Raw genomic sequence first — 23,500 nt, forward strand, 5'->3', positions numbered from 1 at the left:
GAAAGGCTTGGAACCACAGGGAGCACACAATCTTGTCGAGTAGGAAGAGATTAAATTAAGCAATGAAAAGAATGAATAGTTAACCATTGCCCGTGTTGTCATCTTTTACTAGACAACCGCTACCTACACGCCCTGCGTAAATACTGTAACGCTAAACTCGTCTTTTCGCGGCGTGGATAACGGGCGCGTGCGCCCAACGGCGACGACGACGTCGCGCAACAAGGCGGCCATACTCTAGCTAATAGCTCGACCCTGGCATACAGCCTTGGTTTACAGCGTACATATTTGATATTGGACATCCATGTTATAGACAATTGACAGCTGTCAAAACAAGGTATTCATTGACCAGGATCACGTGACCCCATCGCGGGCTCAGGTTTAGAGCTCATCAAGGTCACAAGTTGACTGCTCACAATTACTGGTTTTTCAATTGGATTGCGGGCTCATTTCAGACTAACTTGTTAATCAGGGCCGGGTTGTTCGGGAGGTATACAACTGTTTTCACTGCTTTTGTTTGTTTGTTTGTTTGTTTGTTTTTTGAGATTATTGAAACTCAAAACAGAAGGCCAAGAAATATACACAAATTCCCGCCGCAAAGTTACAATTCTCCCTTATCCTGGGTTAGCTTAATCGGGCTTTGAACAACCCGGCCCAGGAGCTCCGCTTTAGGCTTGGCTAAATCTATATATTACTTGATATGCGTCAAAACGTTGAGCAACGACTGAACTGAATTACAGTTCCTGGTCTTTTAAATGACCATTTATTGCATACTTCTGGTATCCAGGTATCAGTCATGGAATAAAATGTTCTGTCCTTAGACATTTTTCCGCCAGGGCTTACAACAAAAAGTTCCGGTTTCGTATCCCATCACAAGGAGTAGAAAGGTCAGGGGTGGCAATGCCTACCCATCTGGAAACAAGCAGTCCCATTCTCGAAACTGGAAAGTATACCCTACCTTTTAACCGGCTGAACCTTAGCAAGAGAAAGGTGCTCTATACTGCAGACACATCATTTGATTGCTTAGACTCTTGAACTTTGATAATCACTTATCCAACACTGGTTTTAATCCTGAAAATATGCACTGGTTTATCGCTAACTACAGTTAGCACCGTACTATTCGGGAGTTTAAGAAAACAGCGACGGGAACGGCAACGGGAACGTCGCTAAACAAAAGTTTTAATGAGTGAAACAATGGTTGTAGGTGAAGGTAGGTAAAGTCTGCATACTAGCCAAATATCCCATCACGCCGGCGCTTATCTCCGGTTTCCATAGCATGAAGCGAATAGGAGTCCTCTGTCAAACAATAACGTGAAAAGACCAAATTGTGCGTTTTCTAGAGAACGTGAACCACAACGGCTAATTTTCTACACTTCTATTTCAAATTTATCGCTGTGTTCCAGATTTAGTTTTGTGCTAGCTTCGAAAGTGATTAACAAAAGTAAACGACTTTAGAGTACAGCAAGATTCGTACGTAAAATATAAATTCATTTTTTAATCGACTTTATTTTGTCTTCGGCGTCGCCATCGTGGTTACTTAAAAACTCCCTAATATCGAGAGGCGAACGACGCAGAATGGAGCTTAATACGTGTTTCTGTCTTCTTGCTCGTATCTGCATGGTACAGGGAAAAATGTATGGACCTAAAATCACTGCCAATGACGTTAAAACATTGTGTAAGGATGCAGAAGAACAGTATTAGATAAGGTTTCATCACCTGTCACTTCCACTTATCTGAGAATTTTTCATCTGAATTTGCATATACTAACTCTTTCATTAATAAATTTCACCATGAAACAATGTGATAAATTGAAAAGACCTAAAATCATTTTGCTTAAAAATTAGCAACAGTGTTTCGGCGTTCGCTTAACGTCATAATCAAGTCAAAGCGAATAAAAAGGATTTCAATAAAAATATAAACTGAGAATCCTTTGGTAGACCATGTTCCTCTCTTTGCCTGCCGATTGCTGAATTTTTGTGTTCACTGTTGCGTTGGTCGGGTCGTATACCCAGCATAATCTGCGCCCCACAGATTGTATTTAAATTTACAGACCTACGCATTTATTGCTAACAATAGGGGACTTCATTTCTTTCGGGGCCAAGACTTGACCAATCTTCTTGCTCTGGAAGACAGTTTTAATGTGGACACCAACGTTGGAGCTCAGATTTTGCATTTGCTCTTTGAATGAATTAGCTGAATGCTAATCTAACATGTCATGATAGCATGCAAATATTATGCTTGGGTTGCCTTTGCATGTAGTCTTTCTAGCTATATTACAATAACCGGTGCTACGTATCTTCCAGCGTTTAGAAGTCAGTAGTTACGAGAAAACAATAACATAGTTTTGCTTAATTAGGATCGCTGCAGCTGAAACATTTTTGAAAAACTTGTTCCTTCCAGTCCGAGTATGAAAGACGCCGGCATTTCAAGGTAATTAATGCAAAACTATTTCACTACGTTTGCCACTGAATGCAGGAAATACCTGTAGATACAAGCAGTTCAGCAGTGATAGACGCAAGTATCTCCATACCACATTTTGATTAAGGGGAAGGAAAAGAAATGTTAACTGGTGAAACATGTATCATAAAAGCTGTCAGTTAAAGAGTTGCCAGACTTCTGTCTACGTATGTCTCGGTCAAGTTCAAAGCAATATATTGATATCATTAATGTATCAATCGATTTTCGACTGAGTATTGGCCTCACATATCCGCCGATCGAGAGTACGAGTCGGTCGACACTATGTATCTATGTATAGCTATCAAATATACAGCTGAAACGTAGTCAAATACCTGTTATGTTCAGTTGTGAAAATATTGTTCCACAGGCAAGTAACTTGATCACATAGACTTTACAAGCCTGCATCGTCATGTTCACTGATGTTCGCTCGAAGAAAACAACAACACGAAATTGAATGTGATGCTATGAAAGGCGCTGTTCTCCATATTTAGCGGCAAGAGCGAATGAGAGGCTCTGAAACTGAAAATTAGAAGCAGCCATTTTGTATCAGGGCATCCAGAAGCAACGGCGTAAGCTTGCGTGACCAACTACTGAATAACAATGCACCATTAACAATGACATTGTTATTGCCAAACAAAACAACTTTTCGCAAGACTGCTGAAGTAACAATTATTCCATGAGAAAGTTATTCAAGGTATATGAATCTCTCTAAATTGCCAAACAGTCAAGACGCGTATCATTGAGTCGGTGATAATCATCTTTCATGCTAACTTAGCATTAATACTTCATGAATTTATTTGTCAGTTAACAGTGATACTTGTCAGGCTAGACGCGATAGTCATTTATTTAAATACTTGTGGGCCGGGTCGCACTAGAGTGAATTCAGATATTTCTAATTTTTGGCAAGGAAAACATATTGGCAAAAATTTAGCAAGTTTCAAATTTTTGCAGTGTTCGCATTAGACCAACATGTTTGAACCAAAACGTTACTGATTGAAACACACGTCACAAGATCTGTATTTCTCAATTAAATATTTAATTACATTTCATGCGAGAGTTTAACTCTTCGCAGATTTTTCTCCTCGCTGCATGTTCTTGCCTCTCCGCTCTCCAGCAACTCGTGATTTTCGGCCCGTAATTGCACAAGCAGTTTTTGCTCGGCTTGCGTTTGCTTTGTTGCTTGCGCCACTTGCGATGGAGAAAGATTGTCTCGGAAGATTGTCTGCTGACCGGGTAAAAGATGATTTTGTACCGCCATCGCACGCGCCAAACTGGACTAGCCGACCAAAGTTATTTTCTCGCCGTAATTTTCTCCAGACATTTTTTAAGAAATGTGACAGTTTAATGGTTAAAATAACAAAACTGTTTGCTTTGCAAAAATCTGGAAGCCTCCGAGGCAGCACTTCGGGTTCTTGGAAGATTGGCCAAAAAAGTTGGCAATCCGCAAAAAAATTGGTAAGTTTTTGAAACTGGGGCTCGCACTTATTTTACACTACTTGTTGACAGATTTATTACTTATACACGGCATACAAAATTGGCTCTAGTGCGACCCTGGCCAGACAATGATAATTGTTTATGAGGCGATTCTTGTAGGGGAGCAGGGATGTCACAGTGTTGAGAGGGCTTGCCTCCCGTCGATGTGTCCCGGGTTCCATTCCCCGACCCGGCGTCATATGTGGGTTGAGTTTGTTGTTGGTTCTCTACTCTGCTCCAAGAGGTTTTTCTCCGGGTACTCCGGTTTTCCCCTCTCTTCAAAACCCAACATTTCCAAATTCCAATTCGATCCTGGAATACACGGGCATTTCTGAACGAGTTCCTGTGAACTCCTTGGTGTTCCGTGGGTACACAAACTACATATTTATTAATTTTATACATTTACATTCGGTATACCGAATTAAACGTAAAGTACGTTTGCAAGGTTAATATATCGTGACTTACCAGCTTGCCCAGTTGTACCGCATCTTGTGTCAATCGTGTGAAGACCCAACCAACCCTAACTACGGGTCTCTTTCGTGTATCTGCTCGTGTCTGTCGTGGTGTGATGGCAACTAACTTTTCATTTTAAAACAAACGAGTTTTTAGGGTTGGCGTTCAGCTTAACGCCGTGATCTCAGCTGGAATTTTGCTGAGATTTTCAACCCCACGGCAATTGTTGCTTAGTTTGGCTGATAGTGTGGTAAAGCTGTCGCTGCGTATCTTCATGTCCTTCATCATAGTCATCCAGTGGCTTCTTGTTTCGGTGGACTGCTCTTTCCTGTCTTTCAACTTCTCCGGCTACCGTTTTCCTGGCACTGTAGTTTGGAAACGTTTTCCATGAATCTTCGAGGGTCCTTCCTTCAATTACGGATTTCATTATGTCGTTGAGCTTGTTCACTCCCGATCGACTCATTGTCGTTTGTACCAAACTTGCGAGGACGGATTTGGCATACAAGACAGATAAGTGAACCGGTTGTGCGTATTTGGGGAGACGACACGACAGAAACTCTTTAAAAATTGTAACGGGGCATCTTTCATCCCCAGTTTTGGAAGGAAACTTTTGGGCTTTGCATATAGTACGGACTGTTGTGTTTTGGTCGGGTTCTTCGTCGTACTCCGTGTTTTTTTCATCCAATCGAAAGGAGAAACTTTCGACTGTTATGCTGTTGTGTTCCTGGCAACCTCTAAGACCAAAATATCGGGTCAAGAGCTACCAAACTGTTTGGACAAGGACTTGCGGACTTCCCTTTCCCGACTCAAGGAGAACAAACAAAATATTGAGGTTCGAAAGATCATTTCTCAGTGATGAAAATGTCAGTACCAGTAGTAAAGAAAAAAAAATAAAAAAACCAAAAAAAAACAACAACAACCAACAATCAAACTTACCCAAAAAATAAATATTATCTATTAAATCCCATTCTTTTCCCACTTTTTCTTTTCATTTTATTCACCTTTTTTTCGAACTTTCTATTTTTCTCTATTTATATCATAGTAATAATAATAGTAATAAAAGTAATAATAATAATAATAAAATTTAATCATTTGTAACTATTGATAGACTTTGCCGCCTAGACTAGCGTAGCTATCCGCGGGCCAGTCCAACTGTAAAATATAGGCTTTTTTTAAGAAATAAAATAATGATAAATGATGACGATGACTCGTTTTTTATCACACTTCATTTTCCTTGGTTGTTTTCAGACTTTTTGCTTTGTTTGGTCGTTTGCCTATGCCTTGTTGTCGGAGCAGCCGGGCTTTTCCCTCAAGAACTTGCTTTACAAGAGTGAGGATTATTATACGAACAGTACACAATCATCAAAATGCCGTATCTCACTACTTAAAACCAGTGAGACAATCTCAGATAGTGCAGAGTGCAATTTACGGCTCTGATACAATAGTCACACAAGTAGTTACTAAAGTAAATAATAATAAGTAGAGAGTAGCAAATGTGACAATTTTATTTTTCACGCCAACTTTTGTAACTTCATACTTTTGTTTTCCGCGCCAATGTATGCAACAAGATACCTTTGTTTCCTCGAATATATAAGAAAGATGTGTATTTTTTTTTTACTTACTGCTGGAGATAAATGGAATATAAAAGTTAAATATCTGCTAAAAAGACCAAGAGAAACGATTTTGTTTTAGTCAAAACGCAAATTTTCATTTTACCGATAAACAAGGGCTATAATCTAATTATCAAATAGTCAAATCGAGTCAAGGAATAGTGCGTTCTTAATCTGTTGCCAGTTTTGGTGTTAAAAATAAAACCACATCAAACTAATACACAATGCTATCGAGTACTACAACTGAGGAGCGTTTCAACGAGAAATATTGAAGGTATAGATCGTCACTTGACCGAAATTACATCCCACATCGCTGAGCAAGTCAATGATGAAATTAACTGGCGGTTTCAGTAAGTGCCACGGAGTCTTCGGCAATAATAACGAAGGTTCTTTTGTCAAGAGTAATCCATGGTGAGTTCGTTATGAACAAAATGCTAATTGGTCAATGAGTCTAGACGCCTACCACCAAGATGACTATAACCTAAACTAACTTCAGTATTTGAACTCCATGGGCCAGTAATACGTGTATGCAACACACGGTTGTTAGTGGACTATTCCAGGAAAAATTCCATGGCGTCTAACTTGCTACTAAGAAGGAAGTGGCGATTTATCCAAGTGTATTAATTCAGCGCTTACTAAGAGTACCAATTCAAAACTATAGCGATATGATTTACCTTCGTTATTCGGGTCCAATTGATTTTCAGGTTCATCAAGCGGATTATTACTAGTGCCTGACAAAAAAAAAAATTAAAGAACACCAAGAAACAACAACTCCGAAGTGGCAGTCTTCTTTCCCTTTAGTTAGCAACAAGAGTAATTGAGACAGTAGTCTTAACCCCTCCTTTCTTCCGCGTTCCCTCTCCCTCTCCACCGCTTTAAGCCTGCTACCGACGCAAGCTAGAATCAGAGCTGTCAACAGCACAGGAGCACTTAACAATGACATACTGATTTCACGAGACTAATCAACAATAATTCTGTCGGAACGTAAATAACTAACGAGAAATGGGACGGGGAAAGGAGGAACGATACATCAAAACGGTAAAACAATTAAAAAGTAAGTCAACAAATCAAAAGCAGGTGCAACCGAGTCAATATATTTACCTGTAATAGTCCAGTCTTTTCGCAGGATAAGACTGTTTGCCAGTTTTCAAGCCTTAATTTCAAATTTCCTTGGTGTAGGCGTTCTCCTCTGCCACCGACGTTTTAGTAAAATGGCGTCAAGAAATGATGCAAATATTGTCAAATAAATATCCCCCTATTGCCTTTCGATAATTCACTTAGCCAGAAGAACCAGGTGTGTTTTCAACCATGATGTCTAACGAACCTTTCTTAATTTTTGCTTGAAAGTACTTGGACGTCCAAAGGACGGCGATGCGCTGCTACACGTTCCTGCACGCGCTGCACGGCATAGTTTTTCCGCATTCTGAACGCACGCAAGCTGGAACGAGAGCAAAATCTCCACCCCAGCCCCAACCCCAGCTCATTTTCGTCGACATGTTTGCTCTCGCTTCTTCCATTTTACGCGCGGCCAGAAAACGCAATGCGGAAAAAGCTCTTCGTAAGGGAATATTTATTTCAGATGCTACCATTACATGGACCTTTCCTCCTCCACAACGTGGCCCGCTGCAAACAAGCGGCACTTCAGTTCGAACAACAATTCAGCATTTAATAAACGGTTCTTCTGAGGTACATTTGACATGGAACTTCACTTTCCTGGTGAAATACTTGATCGCGTCATATTCCAAATGGGTATTGTTCGAATTGGCAAGTAAACATCTTCAGGGATAGTTTCTATAGATCGAACAACCAGCTACCATGGCTTCGTAGCGTAAATGATGACATTACATCCCTGCATTATTGCTAAATCTGCTGGTTTAAGCCATTTTTTCAGGCAACTTCCCATTACAGGCGCAAAAATTTTAACAAAGCAACACTAGTCACACTCATTTTCCATATACGGTCAAACACGGGTGTATTGGCTGGTAACCTAGATTCAGTGAATTAATCAAAAAGCTAAAAATGCATTACACAACGCTTTGAATTAGCAACTGTTGATATAGTCCACATCATACTTACAACATGCGATACAGAGATTACAACTTGTTGCCGAGCCAAAAGAGTGCCTTGGTGTGCGTCCATTTCCAAACCGCATGTGTGAACAGTCGCAACTGACCAATCACAGAAAAGGGAGGAAATAATGCAATGAACCAATCACGATGACAAATAGAAGCCCAGTGGCGGTGCCAAGTGTACAAAGTCACGCTTACCTCACCATCTTGATTTTGACCGAAATGTGCTGACAGAAAAACACTGAAAAGGCAGTGTTACTGGAGGATTGTTCTCATGTGCAACATGTCACGCAATTTTGTTGTACCGCAAGTTCAATCATTTAAAAAAAGTACTGGAAGTTCTCTCACACCATAGTTAAATGAGGGGAATGGTTATGAAGCCTGGCCAACTTAAAAGGAACGAAAGGAGATCCAAGATTTACGTTGAAATCAAAGGTCCACGACCGTTTACAGTCTTTTGCTTTGCGCTCATACTCTAATTGGTTGGTTCTTCAGAGATATCTAGAAATAAACAGCGTACTAGATTCAAGTTTTGAGCACGATTAGGGCCAAATACTGAAGACAAAACTTACAACGTAAAACGGTATTATCGATGCCGTGCTGAAAGAAACGAGTTCAACCGTCAGTTCGCGACGGTTTTTTCAAAAAAAAAATCATAAGCGAGTTGTCTTGGAACCAACCTAACAAGTTGCACACCAAACAATGGGTACTTTAAGAGCGTCTTATGGTTTAGTTTATTTTATGGCCGTAAAAAAATATGACACATTAGCCATGTAAACTTACTTAATCTAGCGCTTGCGTTAACAGCTTTGCTGTGCAGCCAAGATATTAACAGCCTGTGAATACAGCGAACGTCTCAGCATTTTAGGTCGCTTTCGCGTTTGAAGGACTATTTCAAAGTAGTCAAACTATTCACATTTATCAGGGGCATAGCCATACATACATATACATACATACATACATTTTATTTGTTATCAAATTAAAATTACAATTGTAACATGCCCACGGATAGCTGAGCTAATCTAGGCGGGTCATGTTTGGACGAGTTATTAATATACAACTAGGTACAACTAAATACAACTGAAGGTAACAAGAGAACTAAAGAGACTAGAATTGACAACGATGACTAAAGACAAATAATAAACTAACGATATTACAAATAATAATTAACAACAGTTACGACGAGAGACTACAGATACACTAAAGCGAAATTATTGAGTATTAATGAATACATACTAGGAGGAAAATAAATTCAGCTTTACTTTTTGAACGATTTCTGTAAGATCAATATAACAGTCTTCTGAAGCTAGAATTTCAAAAAGTATAGCCAGACTTTTTGTAAGGAGGAATTACAACTCGTACGAAATAAGTCACCATCAACTAATACAGTTTAATCATAAGGCCTTCCAGAACGCAGGCGCGTATCATGTATAAGCAGGAAATTTTTTGATGTACAAACTACATGTGTAAAATAGTACCAACGTTTGCACGTATCTTCTTGTAGGCTTAGTCTCAATTCCACGTACTGTCTTAAAATATGGAGTAGCATATTTTTCCTCGTTTGAAAAAAGCAATTTGTCAAAGAGACCTTATTGGAAAAATTTAGAAATCGGAAAGGGAGGACCCGTATTACTCCCCTGGGTACACCCCTGGTTACCACTAAGTCGCAATTGATGTACGTAACTGCAATTGAAACACGTCACTACATGTAGGAGTATCCTTGTTAACAATATTTGCCTCATTAGCATAAGCGATAAGTCTCTGATGGAGCAACAAAAACACTAGCTTTCAACATTGAAAGGGCACAGCACGATTAACTGTCCCAAGGAACATCAGCCTGCTGTATTAAATACTTTTTGGGCGACGCGGGTTTACTAACTCAACATTTTACAAAGAATCTAAGGGCTCATTAGCACCTTTCCTACCAAGAAATATTGCAGTTTTTGAAAGCCAATTTCACCTGGAATATTACACCCAAAGAGCCAAACATTTCATCAATTACTTAGTTTCACAAGCTCTCTAAATGTTTGTAGTCATTTTGTGGCTGATGTGAGGTCTTCCTGCGCAAAGTCGTATGTAAACAGGCTTGGTTTAATTACATACGACATTCCCATGCACGAAATTGCATGGGAATCTTTAAATAATGCATGTAAAATCTCTTTTTAACTCCCAGTATTTTACCAAGAAACTGCCTTACTTGCGTTATCCTTTTTCGCTTCTTTTATCGTATTCGTCATTTACATGCCTGTTAACCTTTTCTTTTTAAATGAAAGTTGCGCGAGAGGAATTTTCCAGAGACTTTTAAACGACCTTTATGCTGCACAACTTCAGCTGGATCTGCTTGGCTTTGTCAATTGAGAAAGGTCTCAGTAGCTAAACTCTTTGCATTTAAATTGACCAGGGCATCAGTCACTGAGTGAATTGAAGACAACTGAAAATCGATGACGTCACAGCCTATCGAGATACGTAGATACTTGGGAATGAAAAGGGTAGCAAGTAAAGCAACTTAACTTAGTAGCTTAAGACTAATGTAATAGTTTATCCATTTTCGAGCAAAACACTACATTACCAAAACTGATAACGAATTCAATGAATATTTGCTGCTTGGGCAGTGATGAAACTTCTGCCAGTTTACACGACCAAGTCCTCGGCGTTTGCGTATAACTGCGTCTTGTCGAACATCTTCATGTTGATCAGCCGCTTAAGATGAAAACATAATTACGTCATCAGTATGATAAGTTAACTTACAGCTACATCACACAAATAGAGGCAACCGGGCATAGTATGGTTGAAACATCATTCAGCAGCTGACCCAGGCTGTGGGTCCAATAATCATGAGCATACCCTCTGCGTTATGTCGATTTCAGAGAAAACTTCTTTCCAATCAAAAGCGATACCCTTCCGAAAGTGTGAGACCAAAGTTGAAAGGTTCGAGACTCAAGTCTGAAGTCGATACGCTACATATAATTGGAGACGTTGCATTTCATACAACGGTTCCCAAAAATACTATCCAAATGCAATTTCTTTTTGAAAAGCAGTGTTATATTACCAGCAGCTGCACGACCACGTTGTGTATTTATTTACTGCAATCTTTCATATGCTTTAGCCCCTCAGCCCTAAGTCACCTTCGATGACCTTAAACACTTTGCAATTGGCTACTACTTGTTGGGCCAAAAATGTCACATGCTCAGATGAAGTCCGCGTCAACCACAGGCCGACGGAACTCAGTGCTTTATCCATTAAGGAAGGATCTAATATTGTCGTACTGAATGATACAACAGAGTAACTTACTCCAGAAGACGTTGCCAGGTTCTTTACTGATTCATAGTGATTGAATGTGTTAGCAAGATCGTAGATGATTGGATGAATAATGGATTGTTTCGTCTGGTTCAACAGACGTTCTCGGTAAAACAAGTTAAAAACAACGTGCCTTTTTCTTACCCTGTGTTGGTTCTCCATATCCTTAAGCTGGTTTTTCAAATCGGTGAATATTGGTCTTTTATCCGGATCATTTTCCCAGCATTTCATCATTATCTGGTACCTGGGATACACAAGAAACTTCTGATGGACTGTTTCAATAAATTTCGATGTCACGCGTATTTCCAAATACCAATTACAATTGCTTTGGGAAAAAATTTGCCTTTCCCCTTGGCACGAACGAAAGTTATCAAATGTGAGTGTACCGCAGGGTGTACTCAATCACAACAGTGTTGGGAGGTGCGAATCGTCAGACTCAAAAAAGGTCCTACCAAGCTAAAACTTACCCGCACCCCCCCCCCGTCCAAAAAAATAATAAATAAATAAATAGATAAATAAATAAATAAAATAAATAATTTAATGGACTAGCACGCAAATCGGAAAAGATTGGTTTCCTTTGCATAAAAGCAACTAATTAAAAAACAATACATCAAAAGTATTCCAGACAGGTTGCGCATTAATCTTGTTTTATTCGTTATATATATGTATCTCAATCTTTTGGCAGACAGCAGTCATTCCTAAATCGCTAAGAAAGGCAGTCTGCTTACCATTTGTGTGCAATTTATGTCTGTCCAGTCTAGCCCCAGCACGGTCATACATGTACCTGAGTAGTCCTCCCCACCCCACCCTACTGGGCAATATATATATGTAGTTTGCAGGAGACAGTCAGTTCTAATTCTGAGATCACGAATAACAGCGATTGCGAACAGGTGCGAGGTTAGGTTCCACTACGGGATCTGCGATTACATAATTGCATAACTGACCATAGCTCGACGTATCATAATTGCGATAGCATGGGCACTGCAGCCCACCAAAAAGTGCTGTCACTACTGGTTTGATTTTCAAGAAGCAAAACTTACAATTTGTCATCCACATGTTGTGGTTTGAGCATTCGTTTTCCTTCCTGCAGCAGGCTTGCAATTTTTCTGCCATCCATTCGTGGATATGGTGAACCACCTATAAAAAAAGCAACAATGTCTCGAGTTTATCGGTAAAACTGCAGGAACGGTGGACTTTGTTTGTCGGAATTGTGATTGCCACCTCCATCAGAAACGAAGTAACGCAATGTATTAATGAAAGAAGCACGTAATACGCAATCACTACTTCGATTTCAAGCAATTTACAAAAGCTGTTAAAAAAAAAAGAGAAAACTATTTATTCTGTATTTTTATTGAATAGTGGGAGAACATTTGCACCTGAAACATGATTACGACTCGTGTTTTTGCTGTATTTTTGTTTGCTTGTTTGTTTGTTTTTTAAACATCTTCTCGTGTTACAGTAATCTATTTTCTGTAAAATTTCTGTTTCTTTTCCCGAACTGTGCCGAGAAAACCCATGGAAGTAATGTATATTTAAGATGTTACCTATCGTAAAAATCTCGTAAAGGACAACTCCATAGCTCCATCTGTGAAGAAATAAATGAATAATGACTGAACATTAAGACAATGACAGTCACAATCGATATTCAACAAATTTGGTTAAAAATATTTTTCACGGTCACATTACATAATCAAGTTTTGTAGTAAATAATTATACCATTTATTTCTCAAACAGCAAACTTCATGGATCGAACATAATACTTGCAATCCTTGTTCAATACAATCTTCTGTCCCTTATCGGGGTTGGCAACTTAGAACAGGCTTGCAGAAAGTTCAGTTGCTTGCTTTTTTTCAATGTGGATCACTTGTGGACACTTGAGCAATAAATTGCATAAATAACGATGAGATGAACAAAGATGACAGATATCGTTTTAGTTTTTACGCCTTTAATATCTTCATATTTTACCTTGACTACGCGAATTTTAAAATCATTAAGTCAATCTTGAGATCTGTCTTCGATTTTTCTTATGGAACGATTGGCTAGTCGTGAGCAGATCTACTTACACATTACTCTTGGTGGTGTACGTTCCATACAACAACGCTTCATAAGCAGTCCATTTGACTGGAAGACGGCCCTAAAGATTGAAGTAGCTCGTAAACAATTCAATTTCAATGTAAAGTAGGATCACATTTCCAGCAGAACCTCGTCAAGGCATAGCCTTGAACACGCAAACAAATTGCCGCCTGTCTACGTCTTTAAAGATTTTTTTTTCTGGCTGGTACGGTTTTGCACTGTAACAGCAGCATTTGTCTCTCGTCTATAAGCAATAAGTTACAACAAGAGAACATCAAGACATGATTGCTCATCGCAGTTATACAGCTTAATGTGAAATAAAAGCCTGAAAAAAAATTAGGTCTGAACGGGATTCCAACCCATGACTCCTGTGATACTGGTGCAGTGCTCTACCAACTGATCTATCACGCCAACTGGGGGCTGGTTACATTGTGAGTTCGTAATATACTCCTATATCATAAAAGGCCTACTCTGGGACCTTAAGTCGCCGCAACTTAAGGCGAATTTGGGCGATCTAAGGCGACTTTAGGCGACTTAAGCCAAATTGGCAGAAAAACATTGCGACTTAAGGCGATTTTAGGCGACTTAAAGCGACTTAGGGCGACTTGAGGAGACTTTAATTCACTTGAGTGATCGATCGATACCTAACAGAAAAAGAGTACAAATACTCGATTATTTGTGACAGAGAATTTAAAAGCTCGAGGCAAGGAGGAGACTTTATTTCACTCGAGCGATATAAATTTAAACTTAGCAACAGTCTCTCCATATATCTCTTGCAATAAACCAATATTGTACCAATACTGGTACATAATTAAGTCACCACAGTTTCAAATATCCAGGGCCGGGTTGTTCAAAGCCTGATTAAACTAACCCAGGATTAGAAAGAATTTTGATCATTTTCATTTTTGTAACTTTTCGGTCCAGTTTCAGTTTCTGTTTATGTTCTTTGTCTTTCAGTTTTGAGTTTGATTCATCTTAAAACTACACAACCATAAGCAGTGAAAAATATTTCCATACCGTCAAAAAATATATATTACCTGGGTTAGCGCTAACCGAACAACCCGGGCCAGATTTCAAACCATTAGAAAAAATACTGTTAAAGAAAGAATTACCACAACACTGAACAGTTACTACTATAAGAATAATAATAACAATAAATACCAGCAAGGTAGCATGAATATTAGTGAAGACATCACAATAGAAAAATCAAAGAAATGTAATGAAAATATATTCACAGTCACAAAAGTTTTAAATTTAAGATATCTTGATTTAATTTGAAATGTTTGTATACTTGCCATAAATTATTTAAACAGCAGGGAAGTTAAACTTAATTTAGCTCGTTTACATGCATTTATTTTACAATGCTTCCCGAATTATAAAAATGGTTATCTTGGTAGACTTATCTGCCATATTTCTGGCAATCTCCACTTTCAGTTTTGGCATCTCCTCTGTCAATTTCAGTCCTTTTCACGGACCCAATCGAATTGTTGCTCTCCTGCCTCAGTAAAACAAAATATTCTAATACCATAATGAGTACCGCATGCTAAGTTCCTTCGTAAGAACACTTCCTGTCAAATTTCACCAACTACTCGTCAGGCTCTAGAAAACTTTGATGACCCTGGCAGTTTATACAGTGAATCGAATCTTTTTACAACGTTTTTACCGCGGTTGATTAGACCACCAGGAAATACACCTTCCAAGCTTTCACTAGTTTCCACCTGACACATTAAAAATGCCCAGAACGACATTTTCACAACGAAACTAGAAATTGATATATCGATACCAGACACACTGATGTCCGCCATTTTGATTTTCCCAGTAACCCTTGAACCGCTTTATACTGGTTTCCATGCTTCAAAGAGACGAGACATCGGCCTGTGCCACGAAAATTGGAGTTCTCTTGCTAAGCGTTCGGGTGATTTCAAATCACCCGACCATAAGGTACAGTATTCAAATTTTGAAGAGTATTAGTTTGGCGATTTGTTTTCTCTCTTGTTGTTTGTAAACGCCTGTCCGAGTAATCATACTCGCGTGAGCGCGAGTAGCTCGCGTGACAACTTTAGTCACAGGGCCAAACTAAGTCACGTGTTTCAAACATTGGCCTGGCGGTAATGTTTACTGAGAGTTGATCACAGAGAATTTTCTGTACCTTAGCTTTCGATAGTAACAGTAGCGCAGTCCACGTAAAGTGTATAAGATGATGTTAATACCTGGCTTCATCAAATGAACGAAAAGGATAGATAAACACTATGCTGCAAATTGGTTCGTCCAATTACGAAATTCAAACGTTTACAGTTGGTCGAATGTGGAAGTAAAACGCAAATAATGATTTTTGCTAGAGAAATGGCCCACTTTTGTTACTCTTTTACACTGGGTAAGTAAAGTATTTAAATTGTAGATTCAGTTCGGTTCAATTGACTTTGGAAGACCATATTTTTACTGCTCAGTATAAAACTGACTAGAAACAATTGGGCCTTAACCCAGAAATATCATGTTTCTTTTTTTTTTTTTTTTTTTTTTTTTGTCTTTTCATGTTGATGATCTGGAACACCTCTCACTGTTGCTGTTTATTAATTGTACAGTGTAGGTCTTCAGAAGATTTGATTCAGTAATATCGTACAAAAATTAATAAGCTTAAATGAAATTATTGCAGTATAGACAATAGACATTTGCTATATCTTTCCATATTTAATATATTTCCTGATGATAACACACAGTGTCATCTTTCTTATTAACTCTTTTACAATGAAATACAAGAAAAAAAATGAAACTTAATAGAAATAAAAAGCCATATGTGAGAGAGTATACATCAGATTGTCATTCCTATTTAAGTATTGTCTACATGAAGAAATTATTTCTGCTAACATGGGGGCTAGACGGGTGCAGGGCTATTATAATATTAGGTTTTTTATGTATAAGGGAGCCACGGCTTTAAGGCATAATACAGTAATTATCCTCAGCTTCTTAAAGGACCCTAGTCAGCCTCTTCTATTTTCGACACCATCGAAATTATTGATATTGCATGGTGAGACGAAGTCTTGTTGCTTTACTGTAAGTTGTGTTCCTGAAAGTACGTCCCTTTATCTTTAGTAGCTTCAGAGTGATTTTCTTTGCTTTGAAATGCTCCGAATAAAACCTAAAAACCAAACTCTTCTACTATGTAAACAAAAACAACGGTGTGGGTGACTAGGGCCCTTTAAGGGGAGTTTTAGATAGCTCCAATGTATTGGGAATGAGTGTTAAAAAACAATTAAAAGCGCACCTATTGAGGTTACCTCTGCTGCACCCTGTCCCCCCTCCCCCCCCCTGTTCCGTAACGTGTACCCATTTATACATCTGGGTGAGGAGAGGCACTATGAGAGTACGAACACAATGCAATGATCTCCAATAGGGGTCCATTGCACCAACCATTGGGCCATCGTGCCTCCTCCTCCATAGGGTTAGAGTGGAGTTTACCCTAACATGACAGCTATAAATCTAATAAGCTTCTACAGGGGCAATTTGAGTGTGTTGAAGCCTTTTCAATATTGCGTAACCGATAGCAACTTAAGGTGACTTTAGGCGACTTAGGGCGACTTAAGGCGACTTAAGGTCCCAGGGTAGGCCTGATAAAGAATGCAAATGAATATATGAAGGATCGTATATTAGAACTGCGGAGAAAGATTTGAAGACATGATTGATCATCGCAATTATACACACAACTTAATCAGTTGTGAAATTAAAGCATGAAAAAAATTCAGGCCTGAACGTTGGATTGCTCAGTTGGTAGAGCACACTTGGTATCTCAGTTAGAGCACTGTACATTCATTTGCAAGAGAAGATCAAGGTGAGAAAGGTACATGTACCTCGAGCTTTTCCTGGTTGAAACCAAATTGGTCGACGTAGAAAGACTGAGTTCCACCCTAAGCTTGGATCAATCTTTAAGCATTTTGCACATTTTTAGTTTCCGCCAATTTCTGCAATGCAGTGAGAAGGGGAAGAAAATAAGGACTCCTCGCAGATTCGGACGCGGAAGGATGGTCTTCATCAGATTAAAAAGTGAGTGCTTGCACCATTTGGTAACGAATTTGACGGGTAATCTCATTCTTGTGAAAAGATACCCGATCCCATCTGAGCTCTTGCGCCAATAATTATGAACCTAGCGCACGATTCGTGAGGAATTACGCAGACATTTAGAATATTGGGGTGTTGATTGGGCTTTTAAAATAAGATATAGAAAACTGTAAAGTTATGCAATGCAAATGTCAAATTGTGGAGCCATAGCCAGCTGGTCGGCTTGATACCCTTTGAGAAGACAATAGAACAAACAACAGAAACAATTCGCTCCTTAGGGTTGTTACCTTTGTCTTTTTTTCATAAATGTTGTCCTGCTGAACATCTCTAGCCATTCCAAAGTCTGTCACTTTACACGTTTCTCTTTCACCAACCAACACATTTCGAGCTGCCAGGTCTCGATGGATAATCTGTTACAAACGGAATACTATCTATTAAGTCTGAAACTAACATGTGTAAACATATTAGGTCTGCGGTTATAGACCTTGCGCATGCGTCAGGAGTTAGGAACATATGGCGGGCTCGATGGTGTGCTTTTATCTCGTTCTAGTTTGCTGAATCCTGTTTGTACCATTGTTTGGAATAAAAGTAAATTAGCAGTAACCAAGGCCCACGGGATCTCTTTACAACATGAACACTAAAAGCCATATGAACTAGTGAGGTATAAGCAATAAAATAACATAAATAACGCTTTGAACGCAGGGAAATCTCGTATAGCAATAGTAATAATTTCTGTTGTGAAGAGATTTGTCGATAGCCTGATTACGAAAAGTGGTGCTAAAAGATTGTAAACATAGTCAATTTACAGATTTTGAAGACAGGTAACTCATGCCATCAGCGATTTGCCAAGCAAACTTCATCAGCTGTTGTGACGTCAGACTTGTTTGTGGTTTGATATCCGGGTCTTTGTAATAAGTGTCATTCAGTCCACGGCTCTTTCTTAGGTATCCCAGCAGGTCCCCATAAGGTACATACTCGATTATCACCATTAGAGGCTCTAGAAAAGAATGGACATTCAAAAATAACTGTTTCAAACTCTTCTGAAAGACTTGGACGTATTTTCTTTGTACTTGAAATAGCCTAATAGAAGGCACATTTAATTTTTTCGGCAAACATGCTAGATTCTTTGTGCATGGAACTTCTTAGCAACAAGCTGTGTTTGATGTATACTTAAAGAAGGAATCACGTTTCTAATGTGCGAATTTGTGTATTCTTAAATCTAATGAATAGCCTTCTATGACAAGACGTACCATCAATGTTACATTTCTCATGTGTTCAATTCGCAATTTTGTAACAGTTTACCAGTTTCTGTGACACATCCCAGTAGTTTAATGACGTGAGGATGTGGTTTGAGTTGCTTCATTGTGTCAAGTTCTCTCAGCAAATCTCTCCTGTCTGATTCGGGAGAATTATCTGGGAAAGAACAAACCTTGAATCAGGCACAAATGTTGCGCCAGTTTAGTAAATTAAATTCATACTTAAAAAAACGTACCGTTATCTCCAGACGTACGTGGCAATATATTTCTAATTAATCTACAATATGAACGTTAGCGTTTCGTCAACAAGCCTTATAAATCATTGAGACCACAACCTTAATAACAATAAACAGACCTGGCAAAAAAAAAACAAACAAACAAACAAATAAAGATGTTTAAAGTGAAAGAATTTTCAAACGGACATTAGAAACAATGGATGGCTCCTCTGCAACGAATGTTGATTTGATGAAGTAATGAACGCCAACGGAAACAATGCAGAAACCGACTTCTGCAGGTTGAAAGAATCTCTAAAACTATTCGTGAACAAAAAAAATTAGCTAATGAACCCTAACAATACCTAACAGAAAAAAAAGAACAAAGACTTACATTTAAGCATTTTGACAGCAACTGTCGTCTTTGCCGGCCTTCCTCGAAGTCCTGTTGCCTTTGCCTTGGCAACCTGACCAAAAGCACCTTTACCAATTATCTTTTCTATAGTCACGTGTTGCCTTTCAACTTCCCAAGAACGTGTTGATGGATAAAGAGGCGCGTACTCAGCACTTTGAGCAACACGTTGTGTTTGGTCCTTGACTGTAGTTGCTTTTGATAGGTCCATGTATTCTGAGCGAAGCTGGGTGGAGTTACTGGGAATAGGACTACTTGGTTGAAGATCGTCCAATGCAATTTCATTCTGTAAAAATATGTAAGAGATATACAAGTGTTTTCTGCAGCATCTGTTAAAGGAGCTATCCCACGTTATTTAAAATATTTCTTACTGGGGTATTAAAATCAAAAGAATGCTCGAGAAAACAGTTTTGTAAGATAGCAAAACAACACAGCAGTAATAATAACCCGAAAATAGACAGTGAAGGGTTAGGAGTAAGAAGCATTAAGGCAGATTGCGAACCTTGAAAATTTAGCATTTTTTTTTTTCTTCAAGATTCGCCGTTCTCCTCTAAAACATCCATTAGGTCCCCATCCTTCCTTAAAATAATTATGTCCTCTACTCCCTGAAAACTGCTCCTGAATCAAAGTCAATTTCCTGTAGCTACCTTTCCAAAGAAATCAACAAATGCACACCAATAAGCAGGCACCGGCAATGTTGTTCTGCAGTTCTGTAGATCTTCATGGAGTTTCTTCGGCATGGAAAATTTCCTTTACAATATACCGATAAATGAAGGTCGCGATTTGCATCCTTACGAGTACTATTGCCTTGTAACGGCCTTACAATAGCGCACACAAGTATTTTAACTTTATACGACGAACAAAACCTAACAAGCTTTTGTGCAATCAGAAATTACACGGTTTAACTGCTTTATTGCTTTCAATAAATGACTTACGCCATAAACACCTCTCTCTTCTTTACAGCGCCTGAAATAGGAAACAAGCAGGGATTCAAAGAATGATATTTGAACTTTGAAAATCTGAAATTGGTATTTGGAATCGACATCCAGTTTACTAAAGAGATCGAAGAAAATGGAAAACTTCCTTTTCTAGACTGTTTGGTAAGCTGCGACAACAACGAACTGCGAACAACAGTGTACAGAAAACCGACGCATACCGACAGATTACTTGACGAATCATCCTACAACCCGACTTCACACAAAGCCTCGACTATAAAGACTTTGATGAGACGAACTAGTTTGCGACACACCGGACAGCTTACTTGACGAAAACAGATACCTTGAACGTGTTTTTCACAAAATAACTACAACGCTGACTTTATTAGACGAAACATTTACCGACCTACTGAAGCTGACGCTACGAACAGGAACCCAACACCTGTTACTACAGTGACTATTCCTTATATTAAGGGCACTTCTGAGACCATTTCACGGATCCTACAGCCCTACAACATCAGTGCAGCCCACAAACCTACGACTACATTACGACACTTACTGACCAACGTGAAAGGCAGGGACGAACCTAACAACAGACAAGGAGCAGTTTACAAGATCAAATGCTCCAACTGCCAGGCTTCCTACATTGGTGAGACTGGCAGAAACCTTAACACGGGACTGACTGAACACAAACGAGCCACGAGAAATGGTAATGCCAACAATCACATTGCTGTGCATCATCAACTGACAAACCACAGCACTGACTGGGACTCTGCTCAGTGCTTAACCTACAATACAAACTATTTTCAACGATTGACTCTGGAAAGCTGGTTCACTAACCTAGAACAAACGCCTCTTAACAGATGTCAACAACTACCGGCGCCTTACAAACGACTTATCCATGACGGAAACGAAACCGACAAACGGACTTCTAACAGACCGACTTAACAATACATGGACCAAAAACCGACTAATTTGACTAACAATAGACGGATCGAAACCCACCAATGACTGATGACAAACTTTACACGAGTCTTTCAGCCAATACCATCATGGCTAAACTGACCAATAACGTTCAACGGACCAGACTTGTAACATCATCAGCTGACAAACACTGTTCACTTGACTCTGAAGATGACTTCCGCTCAGGTTGTCGAAACGTCAGTCACCAACAACAGTTCTTTTCAGAACTACCCTCACCCGGACGATCACACTACACGAACTACTGGTATTTGGACTTTTCATTATCATTAATAATTGATCGAGTTTAAACTGAAAGAAATCATGACCGTGACGGTGTTTGAATATCTAATCTTACGTGTTAATTAGCACAGATTTTACCACTTTATTTCTCCGTTTTCCCCTTAGTTTTAGTCTCGATTGAGAAGATATATCAAACACTTAAGACAGTGTTTAACCACATTTCCAAGTACCTCGAAGTTCGTCAAAAATACTCCTTGCGCAACATGTTTTCAACTCTCTTCTTGGTGTCTGGAAATGTGGTCAAACACGGTCATTCGTGTTTGATATATTACACCATAAGAGATCAAAGGAACAACTACTATAAAATCTGACAAGCTAAGTATATCATGTAACAAATCTAGAAAAACGTGAAGAGATGCTTTTGGCATTATTGATCTGCTGCGAGTTTCTTTTTTTTCTTTTTTCTTTTTTTTTTTTTATAAGTGAAAAGCATCCTACCTCTGTTTTCCAGCAGTGCCTAAGAAACAAAAAAATAAGTCAATGGAGCTTCATAATGGAGACAGTATACATGGAGCAATTGCATACATGGAGCATTGTAAGTAGTAGAGTTTATCTAAGGATATCTTATCCTTCTCAGAACGTTTTTCCAAGGGTTCAGTAACATTTCAAATTATTAACAAATTGTAATGTAAGATATTATTGTAATGTAAGATATTCACAAATTGTAAATAATATTAGTATTGTAAGTTTTGTTAGTATCGTTAAATTGTAAGTTACGTTGACATTGTAAGTAGCAGGTAATTTGTGTATGAAATGCAATGTAAGATATTGCAATAATAATAAAAAAAATACATGGAGCAATGAGACGACTGAGAAGGAAAATAGTGCACTCTACAATATTAAAGCTGACTTACCTTTCTTATGTAGCCAAACAATGTAAAGAATCAGACAAATGATTATAAACACAAGAACTCCAACTACAGCTGCCCAGATGACGTCATTGCACGAGCCCTTGCATTCTTCAGCAGCTATAAAAGAAAAATGAAAACCGCCCCGTTCACTTGGCTTCCTTATGTTGATCGATGTTATTGGCCAAATGCATGCAAAATTATTAAGTCAGTTCATTTATCCTGTTAGAGCAAGAAAATTTCTTGTTCTCAATACCTTCATGCGTCTTCGTGGCAAAGGAATATATAATACTTCCCAGGCACATAACATCAGGAGATCGACAGAAAAATGACTTGAATGGATACGTGACCGTTTGAAGGTGATAGTCGTTTCTTTTTGATTGTACCCGTTGCTTTTTTATGGACGTTTTAAACTGACGTTGAAAATGTTCATTCTTGTTATGATTTACGAGCTCTACCATCACTGTTGCTTAGGAAACATATTCTAAATTTTGAAATTGCAGCTATGACAGTTGCCGTTACATATGAATTAGAGGAAAAGGTTGTCGTTATTCATCGTGGTAGATGCAATAATAAAGTGTATTATCGTTTGTCTCACGATGTAGTCACTTGGGATGTAGATCGCGACGTTTCGACTGCTTACTGATAGTCTTCTTCAGGCGATAAGGTCGACTGACTGCACGGTACCATTTATATCACAAAGGTCGGCTGTGATTGGTGCATTTCCGGTGAGAAGCTGTTCCCTCAGTGGTCCGCTGTTGTACCGTTCTCCTGTTGTTGTGTTTCTTGATCATGGGCATCCATGCTTCAGGAATTTCAATTCCACTATCCCTGTTGATGTTATTAGGGTGAAGTCTTATGTGAATAGCTTCCTTGACCCTACGTGTGTACCAGTGAGGATCTTGATCAATAAAACTTGACCTCATTCCAGATAGGATAGTGGCCGGTCTCGTGGGTGTGTTCAGAAACGGCGGAGGTCTGGGTACGGGCGAGTCGTATATCCCTGTCGTGTTTTTTGATCCTCTCCTGCATAGATCTACCTGTTTCCCCGATGTAGACTTTGCCGCACTCACAGGGAATCCTGTAGATAAC

General features: G+C 38.9%; 1 protein-coding gene across 1 annotated transcript; it reads right to left on the reverse strand.

The window, feature by feature from the left end:
* Positions 1-10,536: 10,536 nt before the first annotated feature.
* On the reverse strand, positions 10,537-20,328 carry LOC145475356 (proto-oncogene tyrosine-protein kinase receptor Ret-like). Its single transcript, XM_081455253.1, has 10 exons — positions 20,298-20,328; positions 19,345-19,648; positions 18,785-18,895; positions 18,289-18,479; positions 17,770-17,892; positions 13,420-13,490; positions 12,901-12,941; positions 12,397-12,493; positions 11,501-11,600; positions 10,537-10,759 (listed from the first exon to the last, which is right to left on the reverse strand). Exons 2-10 carry the CDS (start codon positions 19,571-19,573, stop codon positions 10,691-10,693), a joined length of 1,032 nt encoding a protein of 343 aa, XP_081311379.1. The 5' UTR covers positions 19,574-19,648; positions 20,298-20,328; the 3' UTR covers positions 10,537-10,690.
* Positions 20,329-23,500: the final 3,172 nt, after the last annotated feature.

Source organism: Orbicella franksi, unplaced genomic scaffold (genome assembly GCF_964199315.1).
Source record: "Orbicella franksi unplaced genomic scaffold, jaOrbFran1.1 SCAFFOLD_155, whole genome shotgun sequence".
NCBI lineage: Eukaryota > Metazoa > Cnidaria > Anthozoa > Scleractinia > Merulinidae > Orbicella > Orbicella franksi.